Consider the following 19,312-nt stretch of genomic DNA (forward strand, 5'->3'; position numbering starts at 1 on the left):
GTTTTTCGGGCACGAAAAAAGTCACTTTATTCCATGTCTGGGCTCTAGTGAGAGTGAATCTCCAAAGCAGTAATATGGGGCTTGAGTTTAAACAGCAAAATGCAACCAAGCATTAGACAAAGAAATACTTATCCCTAGTAAGCATTCTGTGCCTCTTGTTTTGAATTTGCAATGCATTTCAGTCAAGTCCACATTACTATCTATTGTCATAGTGCAGATATACATCAGAATCTGAGTTAATCATTGTGTTTAAAAATTCCATATCTCTCCATATCATACCATGAGTATGATATTGGTTATAATCACTTCAATTTTTGATTTTCATAGATCTTGAGTACTTCTATTCTATGGATTCAAATTTCAGCTTTGCAGCTCTGTAAGATGGTCATGTTTTGTTACAGTAACAGTTTTACTCAAGAATTTGCCATCTTCCTGTTACTCCAAAGTACTTCTTAAAGTTCTTTATAAACAGACCACCATTTCATTAAGTTCACTGATCACACTGAAGGGTATCTCCTCAGATGTTCTGCAGCTGAAATGATGCTTGGGTTTCCACTGTTAGACTTGTTCTCCTATCTCAAACTTCTTATTTATTGATTTAGCTTTATGTCTCATCTTCATCCTCTCATTTATCCTTTCTTTGTTGAATTGATGAATTTCTAAATGGGCCTTCAGGCCTTTCAGATACTGCTTAGGCGAAGAAGTAGTGTCTGAAGAGCACGTTATATGGCTCAAAGCATATGTGATGCCAAAATTCCCCAATTTTCCACATCTGAATTCCAGTTCATCTTTCCACAGCATAAGCTACTGGCCACATACTAAAGTAGTCCATTATAACTAGGATTTATTAGATTTGTTAGCCTTAATTGCTTGAGGTAAAGGTCTGAAAATGTCCAAGGCCTTCATGTCAAACAACCCTCATACATTGTATTGCTATAAATCCTTCATATACACACTTATGGACCTTTTATGTTCTGAAAACTATTGCACCATTATGCCATTTGCAGCATTTTTCCATGTCTGTTTTGGCCTTATTCCAGAAGGGCTCACATATTTTACACAATGTCATCACGACATCAGAATGACTTCCAGTACCACCACTGTGAAACTGTGACCGAACACCAGGAATTCTTGATAATAGCAAGAAGGGTTACCACTTGAAACTCTTTCCATAGTCGGCTTCCTGTTTTCAGTAGGGACTGTATGTTGCAGGTGAGGTTAATTGAGACATACCCAATACCTTTTAATTATCGAAGTAAATGATGTAATTTCTTATCAACTGATTTTTCATTTGCTGTTTCTGTTGGCACAATTAGTGACTTCAAATCAGGATCTTCCAGCTGGGCTTTTCTAAATTCTTCATAGCTTCAGAATTAGTTACTGATGTTATGGAGTCTGTCTTAACTGTATAATTAATGTTTACCTTCCATACTATGCACCTTCATAGTGCAAGTGGCATGTCCATCTAGCGATAAAAAAATCTGGAGTTTGAATTCCGACAAAGTTGACATTTCATCTTTCTTGCTTCGAAAAATTAACAGATATTACTACTGGCATCCAATTAAATTGTGGTGATGATAGTTCATCACCATCTGGATTTGGTAAATATGTCACCTTTCTGTCCACTTGCCCTTTAAATAACAGAGAATATAAGAAAATTTCTCCCTTACTGTGCTCCTCTATAATTGATAGAACATATGGCTAAGAATTGGAAGATCCGAAGTTCAACTCTTGGCGAGTACCTAATAGCTCTTCAACATGCCTGGCTAATATGACTCAAAAACCATATCTTCCGTTATTTTAAATAAAATTATGTGCCACTGTCTTTCTTTCAAGCTATGATGATAGCTTTTTACAATTATTTCATTTGACTTTTTTATTTTATTTTATTTATTTATTTTTAATTCAGCTATTTTTTTTTTCTTCTTTAGTGAAAGGAAGACACCTAAATGTTGTTAATGATGGATAGTTTCCTGTATCGATCCGGTGTTATATCACATTTGTGCCACCAACTTCATTAGATGAAAAGACATCTTTAAATTCCTCTGACTGACTTGCAGCTTGCATTTAATTCTGAGCTGGCAATTGAACCTTTTAATTCACCCAAGGCAATATTGCATGATACTTGTCACAGGAGAACATGAAGCCATTTCATTTTCTGTACTAGGCCCACCAGCGGCCGAGCGGTAAAGTCGCTGAACACTGGTAGTTTGGTCCGAGGTTCGAATCCCGCGAACGGGCTGGCTGCATGGGCGTTTTCGTGGTTTTCCCCATGTGTAACGTGTATACGAGCCAGTTTCCCTTAGAAAGTCCTCCACGAAGGCACCCCTCCCCTTAGGCAGATAGCCCTAGTGTGCTTTGCCGTAATTAAATACACCACCACCATTTTCTGTACTAATAATACGTGGCCTGTGATTTATGTTGGCAGTTCTGATTGGCACATTTCCATTTGATAAGTCCACAAGTGTAGTAGCAACTCAAAGACTTTTCACACATTTAGTTTCTATTGGGAAGTTAACCCTTTGCACCACTGCATGTGATGCGATAACTCGAGCGGTGCCTGAGGCACCATTCGAATCGATGTGTTTATTTGTGTTTGACCTAAGGAATATCGCGTGAGAGATCTACTTGGCCTTTTGTAGATCATATTACAAGGTGTCTGAATAGCTATAAGGATGTCTTATCTCAAATAAAGGTTGTCTTTGCAATGCTTATGCAATTAAATGTCTTATCTCAAAAATACTTGCGACCGCGGGTAGGACTCTGTCTTCGACATCAGTTCGAACTCAACCTTCTTGCCGATCGTAGTATTTCTTTCAAAGTTACTGAGCCCAATAAGTATGGAACACGATGAAGAAGTTACTTCTAGCAAAGATGAGTTTAATTTTTCGGCAATAACGAATGAAATTACATCACTACATAGACGGCTTGCCCATGAGAACGAAGACGGAAGTGATAAAGATAGTGACGACGTTAGAGGAGCAAGAAGACGAAAAATCCGAATAATCGATAGTGAATCTGGAAGCCAAAGTCATTGTACAGAAGAGACTGAACCTTCAGAATGGACAGTGTGCCGAAGAAATCCCCAGAAGAATACCGTTTGTATCCGGTGAAAGACAAGTAGCACCGCACGTATTTGCACACTTAAAAGAACTAATAGATTTTTTCAAATTATTTTTCACCGAGGACTTAGTTACTGACATAGTGCAGGAAACTAACAATAACGCTGCAAGGAAGGTGGAAGGGAAGACCTTATCATCCCGTTCTATATGGGGATCATGGTACGATGTAACAGTTACCGAATTTTGGGCATTTATTGGGGCAATCATAAATATGGGGACAATGCCACTGGCAAACATACAAGCGTACTGGTCGAAAAATGATACTAGTTATATTCCGTTTTACTCAGACACGTTTACGAGAGACCGATTTTGTCAAATATTTTGGAGACTTCACCTCAAGACAATACCCTCAGAAAACACAAACCCTAGAACCTGTTTGCAGTTAGTATCTGGTTTCCTCGAGTATATAAATGAAAGGTTTTTATAAGTATATAATGAAAGGGAAAAATTGCAAGGTTTGTTCCCAAAGAACGTCTCAAAGGCGACAAACTGTATACTACTGTGACACATGCCCCGACAAGCCAAGGATGCATATTGGAGATTGTTTTGTAAAATAACATACGAAGCAAAATTTTAGAACGTAATGTTTAATACATATGTTTCATTAAGTTAAAAAAATATGTATAATGTTAAAATATACGAGTTTAAGGTGTTTTATTGTGCCTAAAATTATTTTAAGTTAACAATAAGGAACTCATGATATAAGCGGGAATGGCTGATTACTCTCAAGTTGCTGGTTCACCCGACAGAAAAGCGCCTCGAGCGCAAAGGGTTAATAATTTCTTCACTCAGGATTTTGTGAGTTTCTGCTATTCCTTAAAGACATATTTTTTTCAATAAAGGTTAGGGATATTATTGTGGAGTATTAACTTAAAATAACAGATTTCATTATCATGCAAAGCATTATTATTTCTTCAGTGAGGTACATAATTTTTGACATCTAAAAAAAACTTGTATTCCTTTAAAAGTTTCATTCTGAGCATGCATGAAATATTGTACCGGCCACTTTGTGCTCATATTCACAAGATGTGAACATATAACTTTCATTTTCCCATGCAGTGGTATTTTTTTTCCGCCTCCGTTAACAGTCTGTAGACACAAGGATGAAGCTGAGTTTCTTGTGCCAGGTTAAGCCTATGCACTGAGGATCATAAAATAGTGAAGTTAGCATTGGCATCTACTATCATACAATGAGGAAACCTGTTTATTTCTCCTTCATATAATTCATGATCTCTGCCATGAAACTGAACAGGAAAGTTTTCTCTGCATTTATTTTCTGCTCCTTCGAAAGAAGACTCTTTACTTCTCTGTATTTAATGGCCAAGACACTTTTTTTTATAAAAGCCCTTCATTGTTATAGCTGCAGCATTTTAATCTGTTATTATTATTACTGTTTTGAAAGATTCCATAAGCTTCAGTCTTTTTGTTGGTTCCGTCAGCGCTTTAAGTATTGGATTTTCTATGTGCTAATAATCTCTCCTGCTTGCATTATGGGCAATTTCGCCTTTCATGAAATGCATGAGAGCATTCTTTAAATCTTGATTGTTTAAAGTGCCTGTTGTATTTCTACATTCCTAATAGCAGGTGCAAAATACTGGAAGATAAAAAACATTTCTAATTCCAGAGGTGAAGTCTCGCAGTACTAAATGAATCAGTTTTCCTACATCTATAGGGAATTTTTGAAGTGTATTTCCTGTGCTCTACTGCCAGCCCTTAAGTTCATGCTATTTTTCAATGAATCTCAATTTTAAAGCATTTACTAAGATGTCAACATATATTTGTTTTTTGGCCAAAAGCATCTGTAATATTTCTCCTGCTTCTCCTCATAGCACAATGATCAGGTGTAAGGATTTGGATAGAGAATCTCATTTGTTAGCCTGCAAAATCCTTGTATAATGTGTTTTAAATACATTCCATGATATTTTCCCATCAACTATTTGATAATTGGATGATTTGTCTGAGCCTTGATTTTATTTACAGAAGGCTAAGTAAAGATGTATTTCACAGAACAAGTCAGCTCCAGAAATTACTTCTCTAACCTTTGTATTTCATTTTTGAATCTCTTGTTAACTACAGATATTTCTTCAATGACTTCAATGACTTTTTGTTTAACAGAGATCACATTCTTGATTACTTCACGAACGATTTATATCTAGTACTTCGCTCCTAAAATGTTGCCACGCTGGGGAGAAATCGCCATATGTCATCGAAGTGACGATAGAAAGGGATCTAAGGTACGATAAGCTACATATCTTAAATGCTGTTTAAGCTATGCTTACAATTCCAACATCATTTCATCAAAATTAAAGCTGTAGAAATTAATGCATAAAGTAAACATACAATTACAAGAAGTGGCCACAAATTCAAGATTAAACAAAATGCACAATGAGTAAATGTAAAATAATTGAACAAAAAACACTAAATATTTAAATTTTAAAAAAAATGCATGAATATATAGGAAATGTAATAGTTCTGAAATTTCAAATTACTAGAATTACAAAATTTATTTTAATGTACAAATTGTAAAATTTAATTATAAGCGAATATTTTTTATAACAGCAAATTACTGTTAGAATTCATTTATCGTTATTATGTAGGGATATGTAGGGTTTTTTTTCGCTTCCAGAGTAGATAACATGAGAACAACTATGCTCTCGTCGGAATTTGAATCACGGATCTTCCGATTACTAACCAAACATGCTACCACACTCAACGAAAACATGCACTGGAGAAGGTGATAATTCATTACATTCTCGTCACTTAAAGGACGATTCGGGAGAGAAGTATGAGATTCAGTTGACCAAATTCAGATAATGCCGACTTATGGCCCATATTTTAGTTGATTGTCACTCTAGAGGCATTAGGTTTTTTTCTCGGAATAGATAACACGAAAGGTCAGCTATGCTTAAGACACAATAACACGCCGAACAAATACTAATTCAGAAGTCAAACAACAAAAATCTGCGTTATATTTTCAAATTTTCACAGGACTAGTTTCGATGGTTTTACCGAACCACCATCCTCAGCAGCAAAAGCGCAAATATAGGATGCTTTTGCTGCTGAGGATGGTAGTTCGGTATTTACATCGAAACTAGTCCTGTGAAAATTTGAAAATGTAACGCTGATTTTTGTTGCTTGACTTCTGAATCAGCCATGCTGTCTTCAAAATGTGAACATGGATTTTCGATAGCTAAGGAAGTGTTTAAGAACATGAGAAACCCATACGTCGAGCTTCGAGATTAAACCTAGCGTTTCAAATGATAATGAATGGTCGAACTCCATAAATTTTCTCTCTCAGCGATCTCACGAGTCATTATTCGCCGGTTTGTGTAAATTAATGCCTTTATTGCGTCTTCATCAGCTCCAAATGACCTTCCAGAACATGATGCATCTTCAAGATCGAAATTTTGCAAAACAATTTTTGCACTGACATTCTGAATCAAGCATCTTCTTCATACTCATCGCATAATTTTTTCTTTTTTCTCGCTTGAACCGCATTTTTACCTTTTCAATAATAAAAAAAAGGAAAATATACCGAAAATGCTGCTTTTCACTTTCCATATTTGAAAGGGCACTAACCAAAAACTAGTGCATAGAATCAATCGAACTTTTCTACAAACAAGCCCTGCTATATCAGCTGTCAAAATATATAATGATTTTATGAGAATTTGGCAGTGAAAAAATACAATTAAGCCGTCTGTTAAGAAAAAACGAAATTACATTCTGAACAACCCAATAGTTATGCCATTACAGAAGAATGTGTTTTAATTTATCTTTTTCTTTTTAAATTGTATACAATATAGAATCTGTAGAAAAATAGTGTTAAAATATATAAATAAATGATGAACTTACCCATGCTCTGTTACCAAAATTTGTCGAAGACCTAATTTACAAAACATTTCAATTACTGTTTCCATTGGAGTCTCCACCGTCACTGTTAAAGGACCCTGTATTTGAAACAAAATGTACTTAATTTAATATATTGTATTATATATTACATTCATAACATATTTCATATTAGGAGTTTCTATTCCTTTAAATTAAATGCATCAGTCTTTTTCTATTAACCATACTTTCAACACCGTTCTATGCAGTTAAGCTTCAAAATTTTATTTTTTATTTATTTATTTCCCATTATCTCAGTGGTCTTCAAACTAGACTTCAGGAACCTTGCAGTTCCAAGTAACTCCTTAGGGTTCTCATAAATCAAAATTCGAAAGAATTTTTGGATATCAAGTGAACCGTGAAAACTAACCATTTAAAATTAAATAGTACTTTTTATTCCGATTTTTATTCGTAACTAATGTAATGATATATTTCCAGTGTAATGTTATATTTCACTGGTATAAATAATGTAATGATATATTTCCAGTGTTTTTTAACTCTTTGTTTATTTATTTGAAAAGGATTTTCCACAAAAAAAAAAAAAAAAAAAACCTATCATTTTAGGAATTTTTTAATTCAACAGAGTTTAAAGACCACTCATCTATCCTAGTATATGCAGGGGGGGTCTACCTTTTTTGTTTATGATAGTCGAATAAATAGCATTCTTTTTAATTTAGTCTCTCTTTCTATGCTGTTTTTCTGCAGGGAAATAAATATAAATATTAGTTGAATCAAAATTCAGCTGGAGAAAATTAATTTGGTTATTAGTATTATCACCATGAGAAGAAAGAACATTTAATTTCAAAAATAATTTCTTCAAATTTGGCCAGACGTTTAGCGAAATACACCTTTCTTGTGTGACAGCCTCGTTTGTATGGCAAAGCACTCGAAGATTGTCTGCGTAACGAAAAGGATGGCTTCACGAAGTGCTTTTTAAGGCACATAAACTGAAATTTATATAAACATGGGAAAAAAGGCGAAAAGAACCGTACAATGAGCTCATTCGCAGTTTGAATCAGAGTCAAATTACCAGTGTTCAGCTGTGTTTGTCTTAGCAAATGGTTGGCTCAAATGACAGCCCAGCTGCTGATTATACTGCTGCTTTTACATTTACTCATCGTACAGAAAGCTATTGTTTCTGTCTTATGATCCAAGCATATGTTTTGCTGTAGGTCTTTGATACTTTTGATATGCCTGTTTCAGCAGGAATTATACCCCGCTATTACAGGCACCTCAAATAACCCCGGTTTGGGGAGACATAGCATACAGTGCTTCGCAGGAATACCTTAATAAGGGACTGCAGGAAGATTGCGTAGATGTGGCCCAGGCCAGTGTAAATGAAGAAGTCATACTTAGAAACTTCAAAAATTGACTGGCAGAAGTTAGGAGTATTTATGGGGGATTCCGATAAATGTGGGTTGCATAGGGCCTTAAATTGATGTCAATTTGTAGGAGCTCGTACTTAAAATTGTCAGAATAATTTACCTCCGCGTTGGTGATAGCTTTCTTGAAAAAATTATTATTTAATTTATTGATGAATAACGCCAGATTTTGGAGTTTAAGGTCTCTGTGTAGCTGTTCATTGCGAACGAACCAGGGTGCTCCTGTGATTTTTCATAAGTAGTTGTTTTGGGAAACCTGCAATTTATTTAATACGGAAGGGGGAACAGAGCACCATGCAGGGGAGCCATATGTAAGGATGGGTCTTAATATTGATGTGTAAATGTGCTTCTTGCGAGCAAGATCCAGTGGTGAAGAGGCGTCAAGAAATTTTCGGAGCTTCCTAGAGACTCCTATGGCTTTCCCGATGGTCAAGGAAATGTGAGGACCCCATGTAAGCGAGCCGTTAAAACGAACTCCCAAGTATGTAGCCTCTCTGACTTTGGGCACGTTTCATTAAAGAGGGTCAGATCTGCATCAGTGTTTTTTCTTCTATGCCGTCCTATCAGTAATAATTTAGATTTTGTGGCATTAATGGACGTCCTCCATTTGCGACACCATTCCTCTATCTCGTGTGTGTGGTTTTGTATTCTGATGATGGCATGTCGTGGATTGAGTGAACTAGAAAGAATGGCGGTGTCGTCCGCGTAGCAGGCGGTGATGCAGTTTGTATTTTCAATCATAGGGAAGTCCTTAACATATATAAGATAGAAGATAGGCCCAAGGATGCTTCCCTGGGGGACGCCGGCTTTAATTAATGTGTTTTCAGAATAAAGATCGCCCTGCCTGACACAGAAGGATCGATCACTTAGAAAGGAGTGAAGAATCAAAATCGTTTCCCTGGGGAGATCAAGGGAAGCAAGCTTGTAGATAAGTCCGTTATGCCAGACGCGGTCAAAGGCTTTTGCCACGTCCAGCATAAGAAAAGCAGTTGTCTGATGCTTATGAATAGCTGCGCTTAAAAACTCAGCTGCATTGTGGTAGACAATCCTTTACGGAATCCAAACTGCTGGTTTGGAAGCGCGTTTAGGGCTGGCTGTAGTCTTTTGCAGATAATTCTCTCTAGGATCTTTCCCAGTGCAGGAAGCAAGCTGATTGGGCGAAACCCATCCATTCTTGTATTATCTTTTCCGGTTTGGGAATTAAGATGACAACCGCTTGTTTCCACTCAGCTGGGAAATAGCATAGGTAGAGGCAGGCGATGTAAATGCTACAGAGTTTATTAATGAAATTACCAGGCAAATGTTTAATCATTGTATTAGAGATTTTGTCCTTCCCATGTGCTTTTCTATTATGAAGTTTAGCTATAATAGAGCTAACTTCTATGGGAGAGGTAAAAACAGGGAGATTTTTGACACTAGGCTGGTTCATCCAATTATCGACAAACATGTTAATGTGACTAATGAAATTTCGGTTTGAAGGGGTCTCATTTGGAGTGAACTGCTTCGCGAAGTGGGTGGCAAAGGCTTTAGCTTTGTCTTCGTTGCTGTATTTGAATCCAGTGTCGTCCTGTAGAGGTTTGTTGCTTGTTTTTGTCGACTTCATTAAACGGAGGGACTTCCAGAATTCTCCTTCTTCAGCATTTAATTTTTCAATTTTGTTATTCCAAAGTTTAGTCTGGTGGGAGTCAATTAACTTTTTAATATTGCAATTAAGCTTATTAACTTGCGATTTAATTGCTGGGTCACGTGAGTAGGCGAAGATGTTGCGGAGTCTATTTCGTGTTTGGCTAATTAATTTAATTTCTTGCGGAAGTTTGAAGTGATGTTTTTTATTAATAATTTCTGTAGTAGAATTTTGCAATGCCGTATCAATGCAGGTGGTGATACTTGTGATAGCCTTGTCGATATCATGCGTGTTTTTAAGTTGCTCTGTTTTGGGGAGGTGATTGTTAATTTCAGATTTGAATTTTTCCCAATCACTAATTTTGTAAGTGGTGCTTGCTTCAGGCCTGCCAATACCAAGGTGTGCGAGAACTGGCACGTGATCTGAAGAAAGATCATTGATTACTTCCGTAGTGATCGGTAAGTTATCAGATGTGAGGAAAAGATCCAGTATGTCTGGATACTGTCTTGGGTGAGTAAGCCGGAAAGTAAAATCTTCTGGAGGGTAAATGTAGTATGGGTAATTGAACAGGAAGTTTTGAAGGATATCACCGTTTTTATTTGTTTTGCGGCACCCCCAGCTAACATGCTTAGCATTAAGATCACCTCCAATTATGGTGGGAAAGGGGTTATTTAGCAAATTCTGTAAGTGATGATCTTGTAGTCTGAGATCTGGAGTGTTGTAAAGGGCGCATACAAGCATATTTCCCCAATTAGGGATTCGAACGACTACCCTGACTTCTTCAAACCCGTGAGAATTGTCAGAAGCGTAGAAGCAGGAATCCAAACTCCGCTTAACATAGATTACGGCACCTCCGCCTCTATGTCTGATCCTATCACAGCGATAACTGCGATAGTTAGCAATACTCAGGGAGTGCGCTGGCGTAGCGTGTGTCTCAGTGATTAGTGCAATGTCGATGTTGTAGTGTGTGAGAAAGTCCTGCAGTTCGTTAATTTTGGTGATAATGTTCTGCGCATTCCATGTCATGATCGTCACTGGGGTCATTTTTACTAAGGACTTACGATCCATAATTTATCTTAGTATTGGGCCTCACTGTAGTTTGCTTTTCTGCCATGGCAGTTGTATTGTGTAGAAGCGCTATAAGATCAGCAAGGTTCTTCATGACCTGCTGAGCGTCCGCTACAGCTTTCTGAATTTTCCCCGCGAAAATATCAGATTGAACAGCCTGGGCGTAGGATTTATTGACAATGACCCTTTCATCAAACTTGGGGGCATTGGGTTTCTGCTTTGGGAATGCCTCACAACCCCTCCAGTTGCTGGTATGCTTCCCGAGACAGTTACAAAATTTCGGCTCAGAATCTTTAGGTTCTGGGCAATCCCGGCTTTCATGAGGGCCAGCACACTTACAGCAGCGAGGCGGGTGGTGACACGCCGCCTGCGCGTGATGGTACCTTTGACATCGAAAGCATTGTGTCGGCCCACGCCGACCACGATATCTTTCGACTTTAATGTGCAAGTACATTAGATATTTCAGATGATATATCTCATTGTTTTTAGGGGTCTTAGAAAGAGTGACCAGAAATAGGGGCATTTTAGCCCTATCTTTTCCTCTGCCCTTCATTAGTTGTTCCACTTTGAGAGCAATGAAATCTTTTTCACGGAGTTTCTCCTGAATGTCCGTGGGTTTCGTATCAATGGGAAGATTTCTTATCACAACTTTGAGGTTCTTCTCCTCAGGGAGAAGGAACGAGTGATAAGAAAATTCTTTTTTGTCGAAAAGGGCGGTCATGCTTAGGAAGGTTTCCGAATTTTTTGTGTGTATTTCATAGTTGCCTTCACCTTTCTTTTCGCGGTGAAATCGGTCAGTTGTTCCTTTTCAAGCAGTTGAGTGAAAGATTTCCAGTTGTACTTGCATTCTCGAATGCAAATCGGCGCCATTTTCGCCGTCCTGCGTGGGAAAGTGAACTGACCCTCAGTTCGGGTTGCTCCAGTCTGAGTTTCACGAGCATCACTATCCATTGACCGAACCGGGCACGTGAACTCATCCAAGATGTTGATTGGCCGAGCTACGCTTTCTGCCGAAGACATACTCGCGTGAGCTGACTTTACAGTAGCCCCAATAGATGGCGCCACATTATCATGACTACTGGTAGCAACCTCGTGTGTTCGAGTGTTAGGGCCATCCACACTGATTGGTTGATGAAAGGCAGTGTCGATCACGGCAGACGAATCGCGTGGTTCTTCTTCCTGAGCGGCAGGATTCAGAAGTTTCTCTTCCTGAGGAACAGGATTCACAGATTGTTCTCACTTTTGGGTTTATTGCCGGGGTACGGCGTTTCCCGTGCTTTCGCCTAGTTTTCCGGACAGATTTCTTAATTTCTGTGTAATTTCCATCATCCGAATTGTCCATGTCCAGTGGAGTTCCTTCTTCAGCAAAGGAAAATCTGTTAGCGACTGGAATATTGAATTCAATGGTGGGACTGAGCGGGCGTTTACTGCTAGTCCGCGTCTCATCCACTATCATAGATTCCGCAGCCAAGTTTGTCATAGATTGTCCAGGTTCCGGTTAGTTCCTATCAGGTATATTTTCCTTAACGTCAGTGTTTTCGGATCCTTGGAGAGTTCATTTTGTGGAGTGTGGCTCTGAAACCGCGGAGTACTCGTAGTTCCATTTTCTCCTTATCAGTGAGTGGCTTGTCATCAGGTCTCACTTCGTACTCCGTGATTAGCACTCCGAGAAAGTCAAAGAGCTTTTCAATCATTGTTCAATAGGTAAAGAGCAGAGGTCGTAGAAACAACAGACACGTGGCCGTACTGTTAGGTTCGCTAGACCTTTTTACGGTGCTCGTAGCCGGGGCCAAAGCACCAACCTACTATTAGCCCCTAACAGCAAAAGTAAGTTCGCAAAATCAAGTGCAAGGAGAATCAAAGCGGGAGGCTGAAGTTCCTTCACGCTCCGCGTTGAACTCAGAATCACGCCCAAGGTCGTTCTTTCAGCAGTGAGGAGAAAAGCGTCCGTCTAACTCGAAAGTCAGGGGTGAACTCGACTGATGCTGTAGGTCCTATCCAAGGTTCTTTAATATACTAAGGTTAGGCCAGGAACGGAAAACGCGTGCCATTGGTTGCTGCTAGTGACGTCACCCGGGAGACAAGACGCATCGGCCGACGCGTCTACTACATGATTTTGGTAATGGCAAAAATGTAAACTAAAGCAAAATGATCATTTTATATGTGGTAGATACACCGGAAATACCTGGTATATACTTTCCGATTAAGTATTTTGTTAAAGAAAATGTTTATTTTATGCACAGAATTCGTAAGAATGCTGAAAATAATTGTAAACATTAAATTCTTTTCGTAAAGGAAAGCATTAGAAAATGAAAAACGATATTTAAGTTAATTAAGGGAAATAAATATTGTAAAACAAGGTATTTTCCAATATTTTTTCGTAGTATTGTTTGCACTAAATAAATCTTGTTGAACAGAACACATGATGGCATAACTGCTAAGACCATGGTAAAAACATAATCAAAAAGTATTATTCTATTTATTTTCATTGCTCATGCACTTTTTTTAATACAAATGAACTTTGACATTCCATGAGAAATATATGATCGTGATTTTCAGTTTAAATTACATATCTCAAGCAAAAATATATATAAAAAGATTTGACTTAACAAATTCATATTTAAATACCATAAAATTCTACAAATTTCTTAATATCCGTCATTATACTTTTAAATAGTATACTTATCCCATTCTTTTTAAAGTGAAAAGTCACTTAAAAAAGTTCATACTGATTCACTTCAGATTTTAGCAGAAGTGCGTATATTTTCAGTATAATCTAAAAATACTCTTATAATCCCTTACACTCCCAAGATTTCTATATAACATTTATCCTGACGTGATTATTTGCTATAGTAAATAATCTTCGATATTGGCATCCTATTCTTCCTTCCATACATCAAAAATGGAACAATTAAAATACATTTTCTTACACATATACGCACAATAATAATAATAATAATAAACTTGCCCTACATCTTAGTTTCGGCCCACCAGCGGCCGAGCGGTAAAGTCGCTGAACACTGGTAGTTCGGTCCGAATCCCGCGAACGGGCTGGCTGCATGGGTGTTTTCGTGGTTTTCCTCATGCGTAACGTGTATACGAGCCAGTTACCCTGAGAAAGTCCTCCACGAAGGCATCACACCTATTACGCAGATAGCCCTAGTGTGCTTTGCCATAATTAAATACACCACCACATCTTAATTTCAATTCAGCCTGTACACAAATTAAATATTTTTAATTACTAATGTATTTTTATCAGGTTGTTTCTTAAAATACTTTTGCTATACTCGAAATATGTCTTCAATACTGAATTATTTTTCTTTCTCTTATAATTAAAAACAAGTTATATGGAATCAAAATTAAAACATATGCAGAAGTTAAATAACACTGAACAGAATATCTTACTTACTCTTTCGCTATTTGTATTCTAGCATTATACACAGATTTGTTTTCCTTCGGGTTCAAGCATGTGTAAGTTATATCAATTAAATTACATCACACATACCTGTATGCATCAGTTAAATGACACTGAAGGAAATATGTCACTCACTCATTCGATGTTTGCATCATAGTGTGGTCGAGAAATTGTTTTTTCCTCACGGTGAGGCATGTATCAGTTTACTTAGTTCGCAAAGATTAACCCAGACGCTGCTTCAATACATAGAATTACGTTTGGGATGTAAAGAAAGTAACCAAAATATGTGAATGAAGTTAGATACGCGAATTTATTAATCATTCAGGTACTCGGTATTGGTAAACATGACACTGAGTTTAAATATCTCACTACGATGTAAGTCTCATACACAAAATGAAGATTATGATAAAAAGTGATTTAAAATGAGAAATTTTTCAATTTAAATGTAAAATAGTAGTAAAATGAAAAATAAATGTAAAATTACATCACAGTTATGTATGAAAACTACATAAATTCATTAAAAAAATAGTTATTTTATCTGGTTGTAAAGAGTGTTTTCCGCTAAAAAACGTATTAACGTGTATAATTCTGACACAACGCTATAGCACAATTTGCCACTTCCGCCTAGGTATAATAGCAAATCAAACTGTTGATGCAATGAAAGTAAACAAACGCCAAGAACTAACGCTGTCACCCACATGACGTCATGCGTATGTGGCATAACTTTCTCCCTGCACTGCGCATCGCTCTTGAGCCCCCCCCCCCTGGGTCCTATCTCTCTCAGTTGTTTCTTTTTTTTCCGTAATTTACATGGAAAATTCGCTGTTAACGTTGCATATTTTAGTGCAGTTTGGACTATTAGAACTGTCTTCTCGACATCCATAAATGGCATGAAAAATGCATTCAGCTCCATACGACTGAGCAGAAAAGATCGACAACCTAAGAGCATGCTGTTAACTATTCTAAGGAAAGATATGTTAATAATACATTGAATGAGTAAGGATTAGCTGATTATCTTTGCAGGCAAGAAGAAATTGCGTATTCAGTAAAATAGATGTATTTACCCCTCTTCGAAACTATTTTTCTCTTGAAGTTTCTGATGAGTTCTAGTAATATCTTAACTGAATATTTTTTGCCAGTTGAACTCAGGAAATAGGAAATCTCGTAAGTAATGCAAAGGTAAACATTCTTCTGTAACTTTTGGTATGCTGCTAAACGTTTGATGAGCCAACGTTTTCATCTGACGACCTGACTAAAGAAATATAATCTGCACTTGTGAGTAACGAAGATACCACAGAGCAAGGAAACACTGATAAAGAAATTGAAGAAAATAAAAACCTATCTCAAAAAATATGCAATGGCGATGAATATCTGTTGCTTTTTTTGCTTCTTGCTGAAGAACGTGATGACCGCCGCCCAGCCGGTATAGTAGTTAGTGACCCGCGCCGTAGCGATGGGCCTGGGTTCGAATCCTTGGAGAAGGCATGGTCGTAACTGTCGGTCCCTTCATAGAAGGCAATGGTAACCATCTATTAGGTGCTTCCATAATGAAATAGCCACTGCTTCCGACTCTTGTACTGGCAAAAGGCTACTGGCATTTAAATAAAAACCTATCTGACAACCGGCCATTTAAAAAAAAAAAAAAATTCTGAAAGGTTTCAGATTTTAAATTACGTCCAAAGGGGTGTTTCTAACTTTTTGTGTGCTCCCTTTATTTATTAAATATCATGTTCTACGTACTCAAATTAAAAAATTCAGTTCAACAGCAATATCGCAAATTATTTTAAAATGAGCATATCTTTAGAATTTCCTATACACAGTCTCCCATGCTGGAGATAATTTTTTTTTCTTTTGCTTTTTTTGCGTACAGTGTTGCCATTGCTCGCTTTGAAATCGCTTAGTTTTTTAATCAAAAATTTGTTGAAGTGTTACAAAATATGAAATCGATAATAAAACAAATTCAAATTAGGGCTTCCGCATGCCTATATTCTATGAAAGATTAAGTTATTCAAATTTTGATGGCTGTAGGTAGCGTTGTTTAATCACAATGCGAGAATAATTTATATAAATTTACGCAGATTCTTCATTATTTAATTTCTTTAAATATAAGACAGGGTGGTAATATATGGTGGCTACGATTTGAAAAGTGATACAACCTTTTAAAGTTTTCAATGCAAAATGAAATTAATAGTCCTTCAGGGCAAATTTCTCCTTTGGATTAAAAAAGATGCCTGACAGTATTTCGCTATCGGCGAGTCGCTCGATTTTCTGAAACATATTAATCTAATATTACGAAGCTTACAAACTAATGCCGCGAATTAAGTGGTGTAGGATTCTTCACAAAAAATGCCGGGAACCTGCTTGCTACATATTCTTCAAACAGGAGTTCAGTATTATTTTCCATTTCCTGCACGTTTAAAAGTGCAACGGAAGCAGAAGAAATTAAGTCCTGAACATCGCTATCCTCCTTTTTACGCACATATTTCGTCATTAAAATTGGTTTCTATTTCTGCCGTCCACGATCTTAAGAGTTTGTCATCTTGGTGAGAGTTCTGAATTTTCTTGGAAATTTCGTCATGGCTTATCACCTGGTTGCAGTTGGCTAGGGGGGTTCAGGTTTCTTTAAAATTGGCTAAATTTTAATTTTATTAATGTGAGCCAATAGTGATTTTGAGGCGCTTCTTGGTGAGTGTCAAGCGAGTTCTATTAAGCCGTTGCACGAGAGGCAGGAGCACTTTTTAGCAGATTTTTTCAGAGCCTTAGCGGGTTTGCTTCTTTGACCTGTCAATGATGTGCTGCTGCACCGATCAGTGGGCGATAGTGGAGTTTTTGTGCGAGTTCTGACCAGCTCTTCTGAATGGGAGCGGAGAAAAAAAAGCGCGGCGACCCTTCGAGGGTCGACCGTGGGTTACAGTTAAGGGATATTACCGCGTCTCTGCGGAGGCCTGTCCGAGCCCGTGCGGACTCTCTTCGTGATAGACGGCGGCGAAGTGTTTTGCCTGTCCTGCGGCACAATAGTATAGGTTTCAACATGATAGTTTTTAGTAGAAAGAGACAGATTTTCTGATGGAATGGAATATGGAATAAGGGCGTGTCTTCCTTTCCGTTATAGTCCCGAATTGCTCCCGCCGAAGATACAGATTTGGTGATGATAATATTGAATAAAGGGAGTGGCTTCTTTTCAAGTGAAATTCCGAAGGTTTCGCGCTGTGGTGCCAGTATCGGTTGCCCTGACAACGATGAAGTGGAAACTATGAGAAAATTCCCGTTGTGCTATGAACAGACCTCATAATCGGTTTTCCTGACAATGATGAAGGGGAATTATGAGAATATTCCCGTTGTGCCTGGCACAGATTTCAGTATCGGTATCCTGACAACAATGAAATTTTGGCCGTTTTTGTTTCGACGAATTGGGACGGGATCCGGGCTGCTCCCCGAGCACGTCTGACTTCAGTACGCGGGTTTAGTGAATGAATTTTTGTTTCCTCTAATTTTTTTTTTTTTTCTACTAGTGTTTTGTCTAAATAGAGGGATTGAATTACTTATTTTTTAATGTTTAATGGTCTTGTTTATTTAATTTCAATATGTCTTAAAATAAATATTTCTGAAATGAAATTTTCACTGAAGTAATTGTGATTTCAGTATTATATCAAGGAATTTAATATTTACTAAATGTTAGAAGATAAAATGTTCTCTTTTCTAAATGTGAAATTATTAATTAATGATTTGTAGTATTCACAATCGTACTCGAGATAAGTGAACAAATGAGATATTATTGAGAAAATGTTTAGATTATGTTTTGTAGGGGTAGTCTGGAGAGCTATTTTAAATTATAATATTTGAATTATTTAATAAATGTGTTTATTATTGTATGTTTCTTTGAGTTAAATTGTGGTCTACTGTTAGGTCACTCATGTGATCCTTACGGAAACATGGTTATTTTATCGAACCTTGGTAACCATATTGCGGTAGTAGAAAAATCAGTTTTAAGAGTTGTGACTGTACGATCTTTTACTTAATTTATTTTGATTGTGAGAGTACTAAGTTTAGTTTTAGTTTCAGTTAGTTATTTTTTTTTTTTTTTTTTTTTTTTTTTTTTTTTTTTGTCGCGGCACCAAGAGTTAGTCAGTTTAAAAGTTAGTTAAATGAGAAAAGGTAATAATTATTTTTTTTTTCTACGTAACGTTTTTTCCTACGTAACACTACACTTGAAATTACCCATGATCCTTCAGAAGCAGAACTTTCGTCTGAATAGTTGATCTCTATCCAGGACGCGTAATGGCAAACTGCGCATTGAGTTGATCAGTGTTAACGAATTTCGCTTAGTGCGCATGCTCAATGGTGTACCGTTGGTGTGGGAGGAAATACAGGCGACTAAGGGGAGGAATAAACAATATTACACAAGTTAGTCATGCTAGTTTTACTGTTTTTACAATTGCAATACTACGAAAATTTGTTGTGTGCTTGTTGCATGTGCTTCTGTTTCATTTCATTTTGGTTTATTTTGTTCATAAACATTACATTTAATATCAGTTATTTGACTTTAATTCAGTAATTTAAACTAGTAGATTTATTCCTTAATTTGTGAAAGTATATACGAATGGAAAGTATGGTTAATATTCAATTGCTCTCAATCCTCAGAAGTATAATCACTAAACATTCAGCTAATATATCTTGTAATATATCCTTTTTTGTAATCCTTCTTAAATGAAAATTTGCGTAGTTTACAATCGATATTTACACTCTAAGTAATGAAGCAACTTACAACCTAACAAATTTTAAAACCCCGAACTGTTTACGCCCAGATAACACAATA

The 19,312-nt window shown here is 37.0% G+C and overlaps 1 protein-coding gene across 2 annotated transcripts in view; it reads right to left on the bottom strand.

The window, feature by feature from the left end:
* The window catches only part of LOC118196160 (H(+)/Cl(-) exchange transporter 5-like), an 81,731-nt gene that overhangs the window by 1,584 nt on the left and 60,835 nt on the right, over positions 1–19,312 (bottom strand). For both annotated transcript variants that reach the window (XM_035367577.2, XM_035367578.2), the window contains exon 19: positions 6,975–7,069. In XM_035367577.2, coding sequence (XP_035223468.1) covers positions 6,975–7,069 — 95 coding nt within the window. The remainder of the gene's footprint in view (positions 1–6,974; positions 7,070–19,312) is intronic.

Source organism: Stegodyphus dumicola, chromosome 3 (assembly GCF_044657685.1).
Source record: "Stegodyphus dumicola isolate Sdum_Otavi_A_Nest chromosome 3, ASM4465768v1".
In the NCBI taxonomy this organism is placed as follows: domain Eukaryota; kingdom Metazoa; phylum Arthropoda; class Arachnida; order Araneae; family Eresidae; genus Stegodyphus; species Stegodyphus dumicola.